Source organism: Hyperolius riggenbachi, chromosome 3, assembly GCF_040937935.1.
Source record: "Hyperolius riggenbachi isolate aHypRig1 chromosome 3, aHypRig1.pri, whole genome shotgun sequence".
In the NCBI taxonomy this organism is placed as follows: Eukaryota; Metazoa; Chordata; class Amphibia; order Anura; family Hyperoliidae; genus Hyperolius; species Hyperolius riggenbachi.
Genome location: NC_090648.1, coordinates 91,203,950 through 91,220,127, shown reverse-complemented (window position 1 = coordinate 91,220,127; position 16,178 = coordinate 91,203,950). Strand labels below are relative to the sequence as shown.

General features: G+C 44.2%; 1 protein-coding gene across 5 annotated transcripts in view; it reads left to right on the top strand.

The window, feature by feature from the left end:
- BRD4 (bromodomain containing 4) overlaps positions 1-16,178 on the top strand; it is a 128,041-nt gene that overhangs the window by 62,987 nt on the left and 48,876 nt on the right. For 4 of the 5 annotated variants that reach the window (XM_068274574.1, XM_068274573.1, XM_068274572.1 and 1 more), the window contains exon 2: positions 15,766-16,083. In XM_068274574.1, the coding sequence (XP_068130675.1) occupies positions 15,799-16,083 (285 nt within the window). In that variant the 5' untranslated portion in view covers positions 15,766-15,798. Of the gene's footprint in view, positions 1-245; positions 297-15,765; positions 16,084-16,178 lie in introns of those variants that run through there. The other variant, XM_068274575.1, reaches the window with a different exon arrangement.

Genomic DNA, 16,178 nt, shown 5'->3' with positions numbered 1-16,178 from the left:
TGCTTGTAAATGATTTGCCCATGTTTCTCATAGCAACCAGTCACATTTCTTATCCCAGTTGGCCCTGTAAAGTAATGCTGGGAACACGTTTTGTTTTTGTGGAAGAATCGTTCTGATAGATGCCTTAGATAAATTCTGTCATATCCGATTCTCCACTCGATTGTTTTCGATGTCTCACAGAAGTGAATGGAAAAAAGATGAGGAAAAACGGGCGGAAGATAAGTCGCACAGAGAATCGACCGCAACCGTATCGTGTGTTCCCAGCATAATAGTTGGATGCAGGACAAGTCGTTTAGGTAAACCAAGAGTCATTCTCACACAAAGAAGGCAAATGCAGGGCGTAGAGCCGCACACCTCCCTCCTGAGACTGAAAACCTAAATAAAAAAAAATCTACAAAAAATGATTTGCAGTTCCTCATCACCTGTTGCATCTGTATATGAATTATTAAAGTAAACCTGAGATAAATTAATGGAATGTTAAAAGTTTTATACATACCTGGAGCTTCCTCCAGCCCATTTCAGGCTGATCCGTCCCGCGCGGTTGTCCTCTCCCCTCCTCCATCCTCTGTTACGGCTTCCAGTAACTTCAGGAGTCGGGCTTACTGCGTATGCGTTGGGCTGCCTGTGTGCCTGTCACCAGGAGCGTTCTATGCCTGCACAGTACTACTGCGCAGACACAGAATGCTCCCAGCCATGGCAGCGCAATAGGGTAGCACGCAGGGCCGCCCTGCCGACTGGCTGAAGTTACCGGGACCATAGCAGAGGATGGTGGCGAGGGAGCGATAAGACCGAAGGGAGCTGGAGAAAGCCCCAGGTATGTTATACATTCCATCATCTCGGGTACACTTTCAGAATTTTTTTGTCATACACACATTTGCTTTAATCTCCAGTTTTCAGTCACTGAACGCAGAAGGGCCACTTGTGTTTCTTGTATTCCAGGGTGGCATTTAGTCTAGTTTGATCTACCCAAGAACCATGCACGGTTGTACTGCTGATGACAGTTTGCTTATGTTGCTATCTTTTTATCTCTCTTTAAAGAGACACTGAAGCGAAAAAAAAATGATGATATTATGATTTGTATGTGTAGTACAGCTAAGAAATAAAACATTAAGATCAGATACATCAGTCTAATTGTTTCCAGTACAGGAAGAGTTGAGAAACTCCAGTTGTTATCTCTATGCAAACAAGCCATTAAGCTCTCCGACTAAAGGCTCATACACACATCAGACTATGGTCTTTGGAAAATGAAAGATCACAGACCAATCTTACCACCCTTCATGTAGTATGAGAGCCATACTCTACACAGTCTTTTCTATGGAGCTGAACTCCACATCAGAAAAAAATCTTTGCAAGATGCTGCACACACAGATGCTATACAGACACAAAAGATCAGTATCTGCAAAAGATCTGTTCCTGACAAAAATCCATTCCTGCAAATTGCAATGATAGTCTATGAGATCTGCAGATCATCATACACACATGATTTAACTGACATTCATCTGCAGATCAAGCAATCATCCGCAGATCTTAAAATCCATCCTGGTGGATCTGATCTGCAGATGAATGTCAGTTAAATCATGTGTGTATGATGATCTGCAGATCTCATAGACTATCATTGCAATTTGCAGGAATGGATTCTTGGCAGGAACAGATCTTTTGCAGATACTGATCTTTTGTGTCTGTACAGCATCTGTGTGTGCAGCATCTTGCAAAGATTTTTTTTCTGATGGGGAGTTCAGCTCCATAGAATAGACTGTGTAGGCATGGCTCTCATACTACATGAAGGGTGGTAAGATTGGTCTGTGATCTTTCATTTTCAAAAGACTATGGTCTGATGTGTGTATGTGGCCTTAGTTAGTCATGGAGAGGGCTGTTATCTGACTTTTATTATCTCAACTGTAATTGAACTGTTTACTTTTCCCAGTACGTCAGCTCAGACAGCACCCCTAATGAGACTTGTCTCCCTCCAACACACGGACAGGAATCTGCAAAAGATTTAAATTTGCATAATAGGCGGCCCCAGTATATAAGGCATTAGTCATCAATTACCTTCAGTTCTAGTTTCCTGTCCGGACGTGTAGGAGGGAGAGGTCTCCAGGGAGCCATCTAATCAGGCGGCTGGGGCTCTGTTGCGGAGGTTTTCCTGGGCAGTCCGCTTCAGGGGGAGCGGTGTGGAGCCTGGCAGCACTTAGGAGGCTTCTCCTAGGAAGGCGGCGTTTTTATGCGTGCAGGGGCACGCAATGGAAACTTCCGATGCGGAAATCCGGAAGTGGTCACGACGCTGGCGTCCCACGTGACCCGGAAGTGCAGCAGGCGGCAGGGGCCGCGGCGGTGAGCTGCTTCAGCTGGGGATTATGCAAATTCTTCAGGAGCAGGTATTTTAGCCTCTCAAATCCTGGTCTCAGATGTGTTGTAAGCTGGGATCATGGAGGACGCTGTAGGACCCTCTCCAGCATTATCTGTGGAGTCTGGCTCCGAAACCCCTCTGGCAAGTGGTTATATGCACACTGCTTAGCTAGCTTTTCTATGACTTATTTCATGGGGGTTCTTGGCTAATTTAGATTTGTTTGTTTGTGTTTTAGCCCAAAAGATCTGATAAATCGAGTGCGCACTCCAGTCAGGACAAACGCACAGACACCAAGGTTGAGAAAAAATGTGCTATCTGCAACAATCGCATCTCTTCTTCCTCCTCTAAGAAATTATGCCAATATTGCACTGATAAGATTGTAAAGAATGAGTCTCCTGCTGTGTTTAAAGACTTGATGGGCTGGATGAGAGCAGAAATGTCTACTGCTATTAAGGAGATAAAGGATTCGGCTATGAGCACTGCTTCTACCTCTAATATTTCTACTGTGCCTGTTGTGTTGCCTGTGGATCCTGTTGCAAACATTTCTGGAATAGTTGTTACGAATCCTCCTGCTGCTGCTATGTCTCCAGCTGGATCAGGTGCCGCCCTTCCTATTCCTCTGGGAACTAAGAGAAAGAGGTCGGGGGAAGATTTGGGTGAATCTGAACTATCAGAGGGAGAGATTTCTGCATTTGAGGAAATTTCTGAGGAGGAGGCAGTGATTAAGGGAAGCAGACCACATAGGTTTGCCTTCTCTCCTGAGCTTATGAAAGACTTTATTGCTGCCATGCATAAAACAATGGGTATAAAGACTGAGCAGAGATCCTTGACAGCCCTTGATCAGATGTATGAAAGTTTGACGGATCCCCAATCTCAATTTATCCCTGTTCATTCCTCTCTGAAGTCCGTGATTAAGAGAGAATGGGATAGTCCTGAGAAAAGAGCCTTTTGGCCTAGATCTATGTCTAGTCGCTATCCTTTTAATCCGGATGACCAGGCTTTTTGGGGACCTCCGCCTAAGCTAGATCCGTCATTATCGAGGGTTTCAAGGAAGACTGACTTGTTGTTTGAAGATTTTGGCAATCTTAGGGATCCCATTGACAAGAAGATGGACAATATCCTTCGTAGGGCCTGGGAATCATCGTCATTAACATTTAAGCCGGCAGTGGCTTCCACCGCAGTAGGGAGATCTTTGAAAACATGGCTCTTGGATGTACAATCCAAGATTGCCTCAGGTGTACCGAGAGAGGAGATACTTAACGACTTCCCAAATCTGTTTAATGCTACGGACTATCTCACTGATGCTGCTGATGACACTGTGAAATTAACTGCAAGAACAACTGCTTTAGTAAATTCCGCTAGAAGAGGGGTTTGGGTAAAGACTTGGGGGGGGTGATAATTCCTCTAAATCAAGACTTTGTGGCATTCCCTGTGAAGGGGGTCTTTTGTTTGGGTCAAAACTTGATGAGACCTTAGATAGAACCGCTGACACTAAGAAAAACTTCCCCACTAAGAGAAGGTCCTTTCAATACAAACGGTCCTTTCGCGGGCCCCCAAAGTCAGAATCCAATGAGCGTCCCACCACCTCCAGAAAGAGGTGGGCTCCTTACAGAAACCAGAGAGGGAAGCCCAATCCCCCCTCAACTAGCAAGACTACAAAACAATGACATCAGGCTTCCAGTGGGAGGGAGGTTAGCCCACTTTTACGAAATATGGCATCAGTACTTCACAAACCCATGGCTTCTGCACATTGTCCTGGAAGGATACAAAATAGAGTTCGAAATGTTACCTCCCCAAAGATTCTTTGTCACTCCTCTGCCATTAGGACATACAAAACAACTAGCCCTTCAGGCCGAAGTAAAATCCTTGCTTCTCAAAAGGGTAATTCGGGAGGTCCCCTCATGTCAAAGGGGTCGGGGGTTTTACTCTCCAGTATTTCTTGTTCCAAAGTCACAAGGAGGCTTTCGCTTCATTCTCAACTTAAAAGGTCTAAACAAGTCAGTAAAGTACAGGAAGTTCAGAATGAACAACATTATTTCTGTGATTCATCTTTTACAGAAGGACAGTTTCCTTGCATCTCTGGACCTGAAAGATGCGTACCTGCATATTCCCATTCATCTCTCCTCTCAGCAATTCCTCAGATTTGCAGTCCAGTTGAAAGGAAAGGTAAGACATTTTCAATTTAATGCTCTTCCTTTCGGGCTATCCTCTGCACCCTGGTTGTTTACTAAAGTCATGTCAGAGGTCTTAGCAGTTCTAAGACTGAAGTCTGTTAATGTTATTGCCTATTTGGATGACTTATTGCTTTGGGGTTCCTCTGAGAGGTTACTGTATGCCCATTTGGACTCATGTCTCTCATTCCTTCAGTCCCTGGGTTGGCTTGTCAACTGGGATAAATCCTCTCTGACCCCTTGTCAATCTATGGAATATCTAGGGTTCAACATTGACACTGTTAATGAAAGAATTTTTCTGACTGATAAGAAGATTTCTTCTATACTAAATACTGTTCTTTCTTTTCAGAAATCAAGATCAGCCTCGCTGAGAAGGGCCATGGCCACATTGGGTCACTTAACAGCCTCATTCCCGGCAGTTCAGTGGGGCCAGCTCCACTCAAGGGAATTACAAGTGTGGATTCTAAAGAACTGGAACAGGAGGTCAAGTTCCCTAGACAAGGCGGTGATGATTCCCCACAGTATCAAGGTATCCTTGATGTGGTGGCAGATCAAGAAGCATCTATCCGTGGGTCGTCTCTGGAATTATCCTTCTCAGACGACGATAACGACGGATGCCAGTGCGTGGGGATGGGGGGCCCACATGGACTTTCGACCAGCTCAGGGTCAGTGGTCAGACCAGATGAAATCAAGCTCCTCCAACAGCAGGGAGCTCGAAGCAGTATGGGCAGGCCTTACAGTTTTTCAGCAGCCAGATCCAGGGCCATCATGTTCTAATAAGATCAGACAACAGCAGTGTGGTGGCTTATGTGAACCGTCAAGGAGGAACAAGGAGTCACCTGCTGTGGTGCCAATCGGGTCGCATTCTCAGATGGGCGGAAGCAAATCTGGAATCGTTGAGGGCAGTCCACTTGAAAGGGACCTCAAATCACCTGGCAGACTTGTTGAGTCGGAAAGCTTTGGATCAGAACGAATGGTCAGTCAATCCTCAGATTCTTCTGGAAATTACATCTCATTGGGGATGTCCGGAGATAGACTTATTCGCAAGGAAAGAGAATGCCAGGTGTCGGAAGTTCTGTTCCCTCCACCCGAAAGACAATCCTTGGGCAGTGGACGCCTTCTCAGTGAATTGGGGCTTCCATTTGATGTATGCGTTTCCTCCAATACCTCTGTTATCCAGGGTTTTTAACAAGATTATACAGGACCAAGCACGAGTTATTCTGATTGTGCCATTCTGGCCAAAGAGACCCTGGTTCACGTTACTTCAAGCCTTGAGGGTATCAGAACCAATCAATCTTCCTCCTCATCCGGAGCTTCTGTCTCAGGGGCCATTCTTTCATCAAAATCCGGAGCTTCTGCATCTTACGGCATGGAACCTGAATGGGGTTTGTTAAAGGCAAGAGGTTTCTCAGATGAGTTGGCTGGCACTTTAATCCAGAGTAGGAAGAAGGTGACTCATCAGATCTATCAAAAAACCTGGAAGATCTTTAATGAGTGGTGTGTTGAGAGATCAATGGTCAACAATTCCATGGCTTCAGTCCTGGAATTTTTACAATCTGGGTTCCAGAAGGGGCTCAGTACCAGCACCCTAAAAGTCCAGACGTCTGCTCTGAGCGTTTTCCTGGAGAGAAGATTAGCCCAGGAGGAGTTGGTTATACGTTTCTTTGAGGCATTAAAGAGAATTAAGCCTGTGGTGAGAACAAGGATACCTCCTTGGGACTTGAATATTGTGTTGCAAGGTTTATGTAAACCTCCATTTGAACCTTTAGAACAAGCATCTGATAAGTTTTTATCCTTAAAGACATCATTCCTCTTGGCAATCACAACCGCAAGAAGATTGGGAGAGTTGCAGGCCCTATCCATAAAAGAGCCGTATTGTGTGGTCTCAGAGGATAGGATCACCCTACGATTGGACATTGCATTTCTGCCTAAAGTAGTATCTAAGTTTCACAGATCGCAATAATTGTTAATTCCTTCCTTTTGTGATAATCCAGCGAATGACAAAGAAAGGACGCTTCATTGTTTAGATGTTCGGAGATGCTTGCTTCAATACCTGGAAAGGACTAAATCCTGGAGGAAGACCGAGGCAATGTTTGTAATCTTCTCAGGGAATGCCAGGGGAAGTAAAGCTTCTAAACCAACACTTGCAAGATGGATCAAACAAGCGATTACTGAAGCTTATCAAATACAGGGCAGGCAGCTGTCCTTCCCAGTAAAAGCACATTCCACGAGAGCTGTATCAACTTCATGGGCAGAGAGGGCAGGAGCCTCGATAGAACAGATATGCAGGGCAGCAACCTGGTCCAGCCAGAACACGTTCATGAAGCACTATAGGCTTAATGTTTTGGCTAATTCTGACCTATCCTTTGGCAGAAAAGTTCTGCAGGCTGTAGTCCCTCCCTGAATTTATATATCGTGTATATCGTCTCATTAGGGGTGCTGTCTGAGCTGACGTACTGGGAAAGACCAAATTACTTACGGTAACGTCTTTTCCAGTAGTCGCGAAGACAGCACCCCTACAACCCACCCTGGGTAAAAAAAAAAAAAAAAAAAATTCGGATTAAAGATTATATGAGCATTATTGCGGTGTCCGTGTCTTTTGTATAGAACTGAAGGTAATTGATGACTAATGCCTTATATACTGGGGCCGCCTATTATGCAAATTTAAATCTTTTGCAGATTCCTGTCCGTGTGTTGGAGGGAGACAAGTCTCATTAGGGGTGCTGTCTTCGCGACTACTGGAAAAGACGTTACCGTAAGTAATTTGGTCTTTTCTCTGCTAGAGGAGAGTTCATTACTTCACAGACTGCTCTGAAAGAATCATTTTGAATGCTGAGTGTTGTGTAATCTGCACATATTATAGAATAATGCAATGTTAGAAAAAACACTACCTGAAAATAAAAGTATGAGAATATTTTCTTTGCTGCTAATCTTCTAGTAATTATTCATAGTACACAACCAATTCACTATATCATATATTTTTTTTTGGCTTCAGTGTCTCTTTAAGGGTCATATTATGACCCTGTGTGTATTGTGATTGAATGCTTTTTGATTTAATAATCACCCCACAGCACTGATGGCTTTGCTTTAGCTTGGATATGTTGTGCTGAATTGCCTCTTAGCTTTTTATATTGCACAGGAATGAGTATCCTATGTGGATCCTGCAAAGGTGTTAGATTTTCAGCTGAGGCCATCCTGAGGGCTGGTTCACACTTGGCGCTTGCCTGCAATTACGTTCAGGTTCACGGGCAAACTCTTGCGATTCTCTGTGATTTGCATTTGTGAGTCTCATTTAATAGAACGAGAATCACAAGCGATATCGCCCCCAAAGTGCTGCATGCAGCGTGTTTGCTATTGATCGCAAATACAAACCCTGCAGTGTGAATGTATCCATAGGGCTACATTAGCAGCAGCGCTTTGCTGATAGCGGGCGATCAGCAAAGCTCCGAAAAGGCGCCCAGTGTAAACTAGCTTTAAGGGCTGGTTCCCAATGGGTGCCTCGGTTGTTTCCCATTCTGCCGTGGGTCCTGTTGTGCTGCAAAGACGCAGCCCGAATCTGTAAGTCGTGCCATGTAGGGCTGTAGAGAAATAAGGAGGCTGGCATATTTATTTCCTTGTTAAGTGAGCCCAAACTCTTGCACAGCTCACAATAAAGTCTTTATTCCACGTATTGTTGCTGAAGAAATTCACTTTATGTTTAGCCAGATTGAAGTGTCTAATCAGCTATCACCATAATGTAAACGCTGAGGCTTAAAATAAAACTGAACAGAGAGGAATATGGAGGCTGTCATATGTATTTCCTTTTAAGCATTACCAGTTGCCTGGCAGCCCTGCCTATCCTCTGCCGCTAATACTATTAGCCATAGCCCCTGAACAAGCATGCAGCAGATCAGGTGTTTCTGACTTTAAAGTCAGATCTGACAAGACTATCTGCATGCTTGTTTCTGGTGTTATTCAGACACTACTGCAGCCAAATAGATCAGCAGGGCTGCCAGGCAACTGGTATATGAAATTAATATGGCAGCCTCCATATCCCTCTCACTTCATTTGTCCTTTAACTCTTTCAGTGCTTCCTGCAAAGAGAAACAAATGTAAAACTCTGCCTCAACTCACCCCCTTGAGGGCCCGTTTCCACTATTGCGGTGCGGAATCGCCGCATATCACCGCTGATGAAATCGCATGCGGATGCGATTCTGCATGCAGATTTTGACGCGATTTCGCATAGGCAGGGTATATGCGATTTTTAACCATGTCACTGCCTGTGTCAATTTACATTACTTTCAATGCGAAATCGCGGGAAAAAACGCATGCGATTTCCCTATTAAATACATTGTCTGCGATTCGCCTGCATTCCACACGCAGGCGAATTCTGCAGGGTCTACTGTGCAGAAAAATCCTGCACAGAAAAACGCAAATGAAAACTGACAAGTGGAAACAGTCCCATCCACTAGTATTGCCTATGCGAATCCGCATGCGTTGTCTGCATGCGGATTCGCGCTAGTGGAAACGAGCACTGAGTGTCTGTTCTTTAGAAGACACCGATACCCTGCCCACCACGTGACATCATTTATGCGCCTCTTCTTCATCCCTCTGCCTCCCTGCATGGCAACACAGCTACAAAGCTGTTTCGCGTCTGTGCAGCCCGGCCCAGCAAGGTCACCCAAGGCGACTTTGCTCAAATGTGTGTACACACCTTTAGCCATAGACCCTTAACAAGCATGCAGATCAGATGTTTCTGACTGAAGACATGTGGATGCCAGTCCGGGCAAGATAGAAGGCTGAGGTCCACAAAAAAAAATAAAAATGAATAAAAGATGTTTCTGACTGCTTTATCTGCATTCTTGTTTCTCAAGTGCGTTTCAGACACTACAGCAGCCAGAAGGGTCAGCAGCACTGCCAGCAAACTGATAACCACTTCAGGACCAAGCCAGTTTTCACAATTCTATGCCTTTGCTTGAGTTAATTTTTTTTTTTTTAGGGCAAGTAGGGCTTTCTTTTGAAATTATGAGTGGATCTGGAATTTGCTTATGTTTTTAAAAGAGAATATGCTTAAAAAAATGAAAAAAAAATTGAATTGTCTACATTTTTCAACCAAAAATGTGTAAATATCTCAAATTGCAGCAGTAAAACTTCCAGAAACAGATTGATCCATATGTTTTCTATGCAGAAGTGTCAAATTTATGTAGATTTATTTTTTAGGTACACTGCATGGGCACTAAATAGAGGGGGGAAATAGGTTTAAAGAGAACCTGAGGTGGGGATCTTAGAATAAAATCTATACACAGAGGCTGGGTCTGGCTATAGTGCCCAGCCTCTGTTGCTAGTTGAATCCCCCCTAAGTCCCCCCCCCCCCCCCCTGCGCTCCGCTCTAGCCCATAAATTACAGCTGCGCTGTTGGGCAATGTTTACCTAGCTAATGTCATTCACGCCGCTCCCCCCGCCTCCTGCAGAGCGCCGGTCCCTGCCCGCGTCCCTTCCCTCCAATCAGCGGGGAGGGAAGGGACGGGGCGGGGACTGGCGCTCTGCAGGAGGCGGGAGAGCAGCGTGAGTGACACTAGGGATATAAACAGCGCGCTGCGACACGCTGCGTGTCGGCAGCGCGGCTATAATTTATGGGGGAGAGCGGAGCGCAGGGGAGACTTAGGGGGAATTCAACTAGCAACAGAGGCTGGGCACTATAGCCAGACCCAGCCTCTGTGTATAGATTTTATTCTAAGATCCCCACCTCGGGTTCTCTTTAAGACTGAAAAAGTGATAATTATGCGATTCTAGTGATCAGATGATCAGGAGCGAATCAAAATCGCTCCCCATTCATTCCAGAAGGTGCCAGCTGTCAAAGCACACAAGAATGCTGGAGGAAAAAAATCTACGTGTCAGAAACTAACATTCATAGACAGGATGTAGATTTTAATATACAAGGTCCTGAAGTAGTTGAGGAAATATGGCAGCCGCCATATACCTATCAGCTCAGGTGGTCCTTTAAAATGTATCTGTAGGGCAAAAAAGTTCTCTAAATGAGTACTTGCTGTAGGGAAGTCCCAATAACCCAGAGTATTCCCTCGTCCTTCTTGCCTCCACTGATCCAGTGCTGAAACCCCCTGAACCTCTTTGAGGGCTTGCCAATAAGTTGAATGCAATAGCTCGGAGCCACCCGGGCTTGGCTTTTCCCACTTAGGCCCCGTTTCCACTATCGCGAATCCGCATGCGTCTTGCGGATGCGGATTCGCATAGACAATATAAGTGAATGGGCCTGTTTCCACTTCTGCGTCTGCGGGAGCGTTTTATTGTGCAGAGAAAATCTGCACGGAACACCCTGCAGAATTCGCCTGCGTGTGGAATGCAGGCGAATCGCACACAATGTATTTAATAGGGAAATCGCATGCGTTTTCCCCATGCGTTTTTTGCCGCGAATTCGCATGCGAATTCGCATAGGTACCAATGTAAATTCACACAGGCAGTGACATGGTTAAAATCGCATATACCCTCACCTATGCGAATTCGCGGCAAAAAACGCATGTGGATTCGCATCCGCATGCGATTTCATCAGCGGTGGAATCCAGGCGATTCCGCACCGCAATAGTGGAAACGAGCCCTTAGAGGCTCTGTGGTACTGTGCAGGTGTGAGACAGGTGCTCTCCAGGAGGATGTGGGAAGCCTCTGAAGGATCCAAAGGTGTGCTTTGCTCCAGTAGTTGTTGATTGACCTTGCACTATAAACCCAAATTGCGTCCATGAAAATGTTAATGCAGTAATTTACTGTTATTGTTGGAAAATGAACTGGGAAGATGATTTTCTGCCCTCATCGGTCACTGAAAGCTTATGGTTTTATTTTTAAAGGATTCTGGCTTAAAATGATCCCTTTTCAATTTCCCACTGAGATTAAAGCCGCATTCTTTGCAGTATTGTCGCCCTCTGTTCAGTGTTCGTTTTGGAAAGAGAGGGTGGGAATAGCTCTGAAAGGTCCTATTGCATCTATTTATTTATTGTATTTATAAAGCGCCAACATATTACTCAGCATCTGTACATCTAAGACCTCGTTCACATCAGGGCCAACTCTGTGCGCTTTTCACAGCGCACTGCCCTGTGCGTTCAGCAAGGTATTGATTTTCCCATGTAATTAAATGTGCTTGGTTCACACCGCTGCGCTGAGCAGCGTTACAAAAACGTAGGGTTGCATGCATTTCTGTGCACTGAGCTGTAAAGCGCACATCAATGCAAGTAAATGGGTGCGCTTTTTAAGCGCATAGAAGCGTTTTTTTTACCCCTATTTGGCAAAAATACATTTACATAGAAAAACAAAGCTTTATTGACAACTGCTACATTAAGCAAAACATGCCTTCAAGAAGCGCAACGCACAAACGCGCACTAAAGCGCGCACAAGAGCTTGAGTTGATTTGGCCACGCGCTTTCACACGTTTCTCAGCACAGCAGATGTAAACGAGGCCTTATACACAGGTACAATGGTAGTAAGGCCTTTCTGTCTGCCCCAGATTTTGGATGTGGAGCTGTTTTTTTTTTTTTTTTTTTTTTTTTTTTTTTTTTTTTATATAGTATAGGTACACCCTCCTGTCTTCTCACATGACTAATGCTGGGTACACACTATGAGATTTTCTGGCCGATTTACTGTCAGATCGATTATTTCCAACATGTCCGCTCTGCTGTCCGATCGATCTCAGAGAATTTTCCGATCGATTTCCTATTTCAGTGAACGGAAATCAATCGGAAAATGCTCGGAAATCGATCGGATAGCAGATCGGACACATTGGAAATAATTGATCTGACAGTAAATCGGCCAGAAAATCTCATCGTGTGTACCTAGCATAAGGGCTGGCTCTCGGCAACATTGCGTTTGGGCTTTCTGTGGCTTTCAATTGCGGTTGGTGTTTTTCATCCCCACAGGGGAACATTAGCCGCGGCGATTAACCATCCCAGGACGCTGTAGCATCCAGGGGCTCCTCGAACGCCAGTGAAAATCGGGATCTGAACCCCGCGTTCCATGCAAACGCCGAATTCACTTGAATGGGAGTGTTTAACGCCGAACCAGCCCTAAAGACACGGGAACCCACCAGAGTGATTTTTTTTTTGAGCGTTTAGCGAGCGAGTCATAAGGCTAGCGATTTCCATAAACGCTCAGCTAATGTTAATGGATGGCTGAAATTCCACTGAAATTATTGCGATTACCATATTCGAAAATGCAGGACATGCACCATTTTTAGCGTTTCTGCAATGTAAAGTATATGAACGCTGACGTAATCGCTCATCAAAGCCTACACAGAGAGATTTTGCTAGCGTTTTTACATTACTGCACACTGTAAAAAAAAGAATTCAAAAACCAATTAGAATTAAAACCGCTAATCCCTACACAATCGCTGGTAAAACGCTGACACTTTTAAATCTCTACCAAAATCGCCAAAATACGCTCGTGAAATCTCTTACAAAAAGCTCATTAAAAACGCTAGCGATTGCGATTTGTAGTGGGTTCCAGGCCTAAAAGCAGTCTGTGCATCAATGGAGAGGCCAGCTTATGATGAGAGAAGCATGGCTGTGGTTGCTGCAGGGATTCTATAGGGAGATGCAGATCTATCTACAGCCATGGTTTTAATAAAAAATGATTGATGTAAAGAGGATGTCACCATATGCAGGCTTATACTTGGGCTTTGTTCACATCTAAAATCGCTGACGCCAGTGGTTTTCTTTTCTTTTTTGCGTGATTTATTTTTAGCGCCTCTTGGCGCTTACCTGCGCGCTTTTTTTTTTTTTTTTTTTTTTAAAGCACTTTTGCAGAGCGATTCTGTTTTTTCACTTCCTGATGTCAGTCAGGAAGTGAACTCTTTCATCCAGAAATGAATAAATACAATGGGCCAGATTTATCAAGAGTGTCTGAGACAAAATATTATTAGGTTTTTAGAAATCCGTGCAGAACTGTCTCAGACATCCTAAAGGTGGGTACACATGTCAGATACAAGTCTTTGGAAAATGAAAGATCACAGACCAATTTTACCCCCTTCCATGTAGTAGGAGAGCCATACTCTACACAGTCTATTCTATTGAGCTGAACTCCCCATCAGATAAAAATCTTTGCAAGATGCTGCACACACCGATGCTGTACAGACACAAAAGATAAGTATCTGCAAAAGATCAATCCCTGCAGAAGATCCATTTCTACAAAATGCATTCATAGTCTATGACCTCTGCAGATCCCATACACACCTTGTTTAATGGACATTCATCTGCAGATAAATGCCCGTTAAACAAGGTGTGTATGATGATTTGCAGATATCATAGACTATGAATGCGTTTTGCAGGAATGGATCTTTTGCAGATACTGATCTGTTGAATGTGTACAGCATCTTTGTGTGCAGCATCTTGCAAAGATTTCTGTCTGATGCGGAGTTCAGCTCCATAGAATAGACTGGGTAGAGTATGGCTCTCATACTATATGAAAGGGGGTAAAATTGGTCTATGATCTTTCATTTTCCAAATACTTTTATCTGACGTGTGTGCCCACCTTAAGAACTCACTAGATAGTGCAGATTCCTTCTTAAACTGTAAGGAATAGAAGGAGCTAGGAAGGTCTCTCAGACAGTGCAGTGTGTGAGGAGAATTGCTGTTGCTGAGGTAACCAACACACCTGCTGTCAGCAAGCTGAGTGAGGCCTGGAACCCACTGAAATACGCAAAACGCAACCGCTAGCGTTTTGCCTGAGCGGTTTGCAAGCTGATTCATGCGAGTTTTCGGTCGCGTTTTGCAACAGTGTATTTTTTTCCTCAGCGGTTGTGTAGCGTTTTGCGTTTCGCGTTTTTATCCTGATTGGTCCTGTGAATTATTTTTAATTTTGTTAGTGTGCTGAACCGCAAAACGCTAGCAAAACCGCTCAGTTTAGGTTTTGCTGAGCGTTTCTGCTAGCGTTTCAATACTTTACATTGAAGCGCTAACGCTCCCAAAATGCTGCAGGTCCTGCGTTTGCGTTTCTGGGAAACGCAAACGCTCCTGTGGAAGTTGCCCCATCCATTAACATTAGCCCAGTGTTTTGGCAAACTGCTAGCGTATCGCAGTGCTGCCAAAGTGCTGCCAAAAGCGCTCCTGTGGGTTCCAGCCCTGAGGGGGGAGGAGCCCTTCACAAATCACATCTAGCCTGCACTATCTGTAGAACTGCTAATGAGCACTTATTAATCTGCAGCAGTTAAGGAATGGATTTGCACTTTTTCTTAACTGTAGTGTAGCTCTGGAAATCCACGCTAAACTGCCACTATTACATAGGATTTGGGAAGTTTCTTACTATCATGCAGAACTGTTCTTCTGCTAGTTAGAACCGGTTTAGAAGAAAAAACTGTCGGTAATGCTTTGATAAATCTGGCCCACTATATTTATTCATGAAAGTGCTGGGGAAATAGTTATACAAAGCGTTTTTTAAAGTGCTTTGCGATTTCCCTATATCTTCCATTGAGGCAAATTGCCCCAAAAATGGTACAGGCACCGCTTTGAGCGAATCTGAATCGAACCGCTCAGATGTGAACACTCTCATAGGGAATCATTACACATGCGTTTTTAGGGCGATTTTGCAAATCGCTGCCGCTTAAAGGCGAAAACTCCCTAGGTGTGAACAAGCCCTCGCTGGGCACTGTCCTGTTTGACTTGTGCCATTGATCCTAATGAGTAGTAGGCAGACTTTGTCATTTTTGTTCAGTTTGCCTAAAATGCTCTGCTTCCTTTCAAAGGAATGAGCAATGTTTGATTTATTGATCAGCATTAGTGGTAATTTGCACTCAAAAATTGGTGCTGGGCACGGGCAGTTTTTTTTTTCCTTTTTCTTTTGTAAATGTTAATCTGGCTATTTAAAATGGACCTGAACTCTTGCACAGGACAGAAGGAAAACATAGAGAAATGCCCCCTGTATGTATGTAGAGAGTTTAGCCTGTTTAATTCCCCTTCATTTGTGTTGAATCACAAATTCTAATTTGATCTCTCCCCTGTGTCAGCTGACTGCCATGGCAGAGATTGCATATAAGCTCAAAGCACAGACTCTTAATATGTCTGCTTCTATGAATCGAGAAGTATAAACACTGCAAATTTTTGTATCAGCTGTAACAAAGATGTTTTTTAGTGTAAAGGTTATTATGCTGTTGCTTATCTTTTACAGTAGAGAGGAAGTTCTGACTTTTAAGTCCACTTTAAATGTACTACAATGTTTAGTAATAATACTTTGTAAGCTTTTTAAGATTAAATGCCTGTTTTCCCCTCTTCATAGGTCACCAGGCCTACATGCGATGGGAGCTCTGGCATGTCAGCCGAGACTGGGCTTGGTACACGTCTGAGGGCCACATCTGGAATGGGCGACGGAGTGGAAGGGGCTCCAATGTCTGGGGCCCCACAGCCTGCCCCTCCTACACAGCCGCAGACCTCCATGATTAATCCTCCTCCACCGGAAACAACAAGGCCAAATCAACCCAAGCGTCAGACCAACCAGTTGCAGTACTTGCTTAAAACGGTGCTTAAGACGCTATGGAAGCATCAGTTTGCTTGGCCATTTCAACAGCCAGTGGATGCTCTTAAATTAAATTTGCCAGTGAGTAGAACGTTTTAACTCTCTTGATTGTGCAGTAGAGCAAAATATCAGTTTTTTTTTTTTTTTTTTTTTTTTTTTAATCTTATTATCTCAGT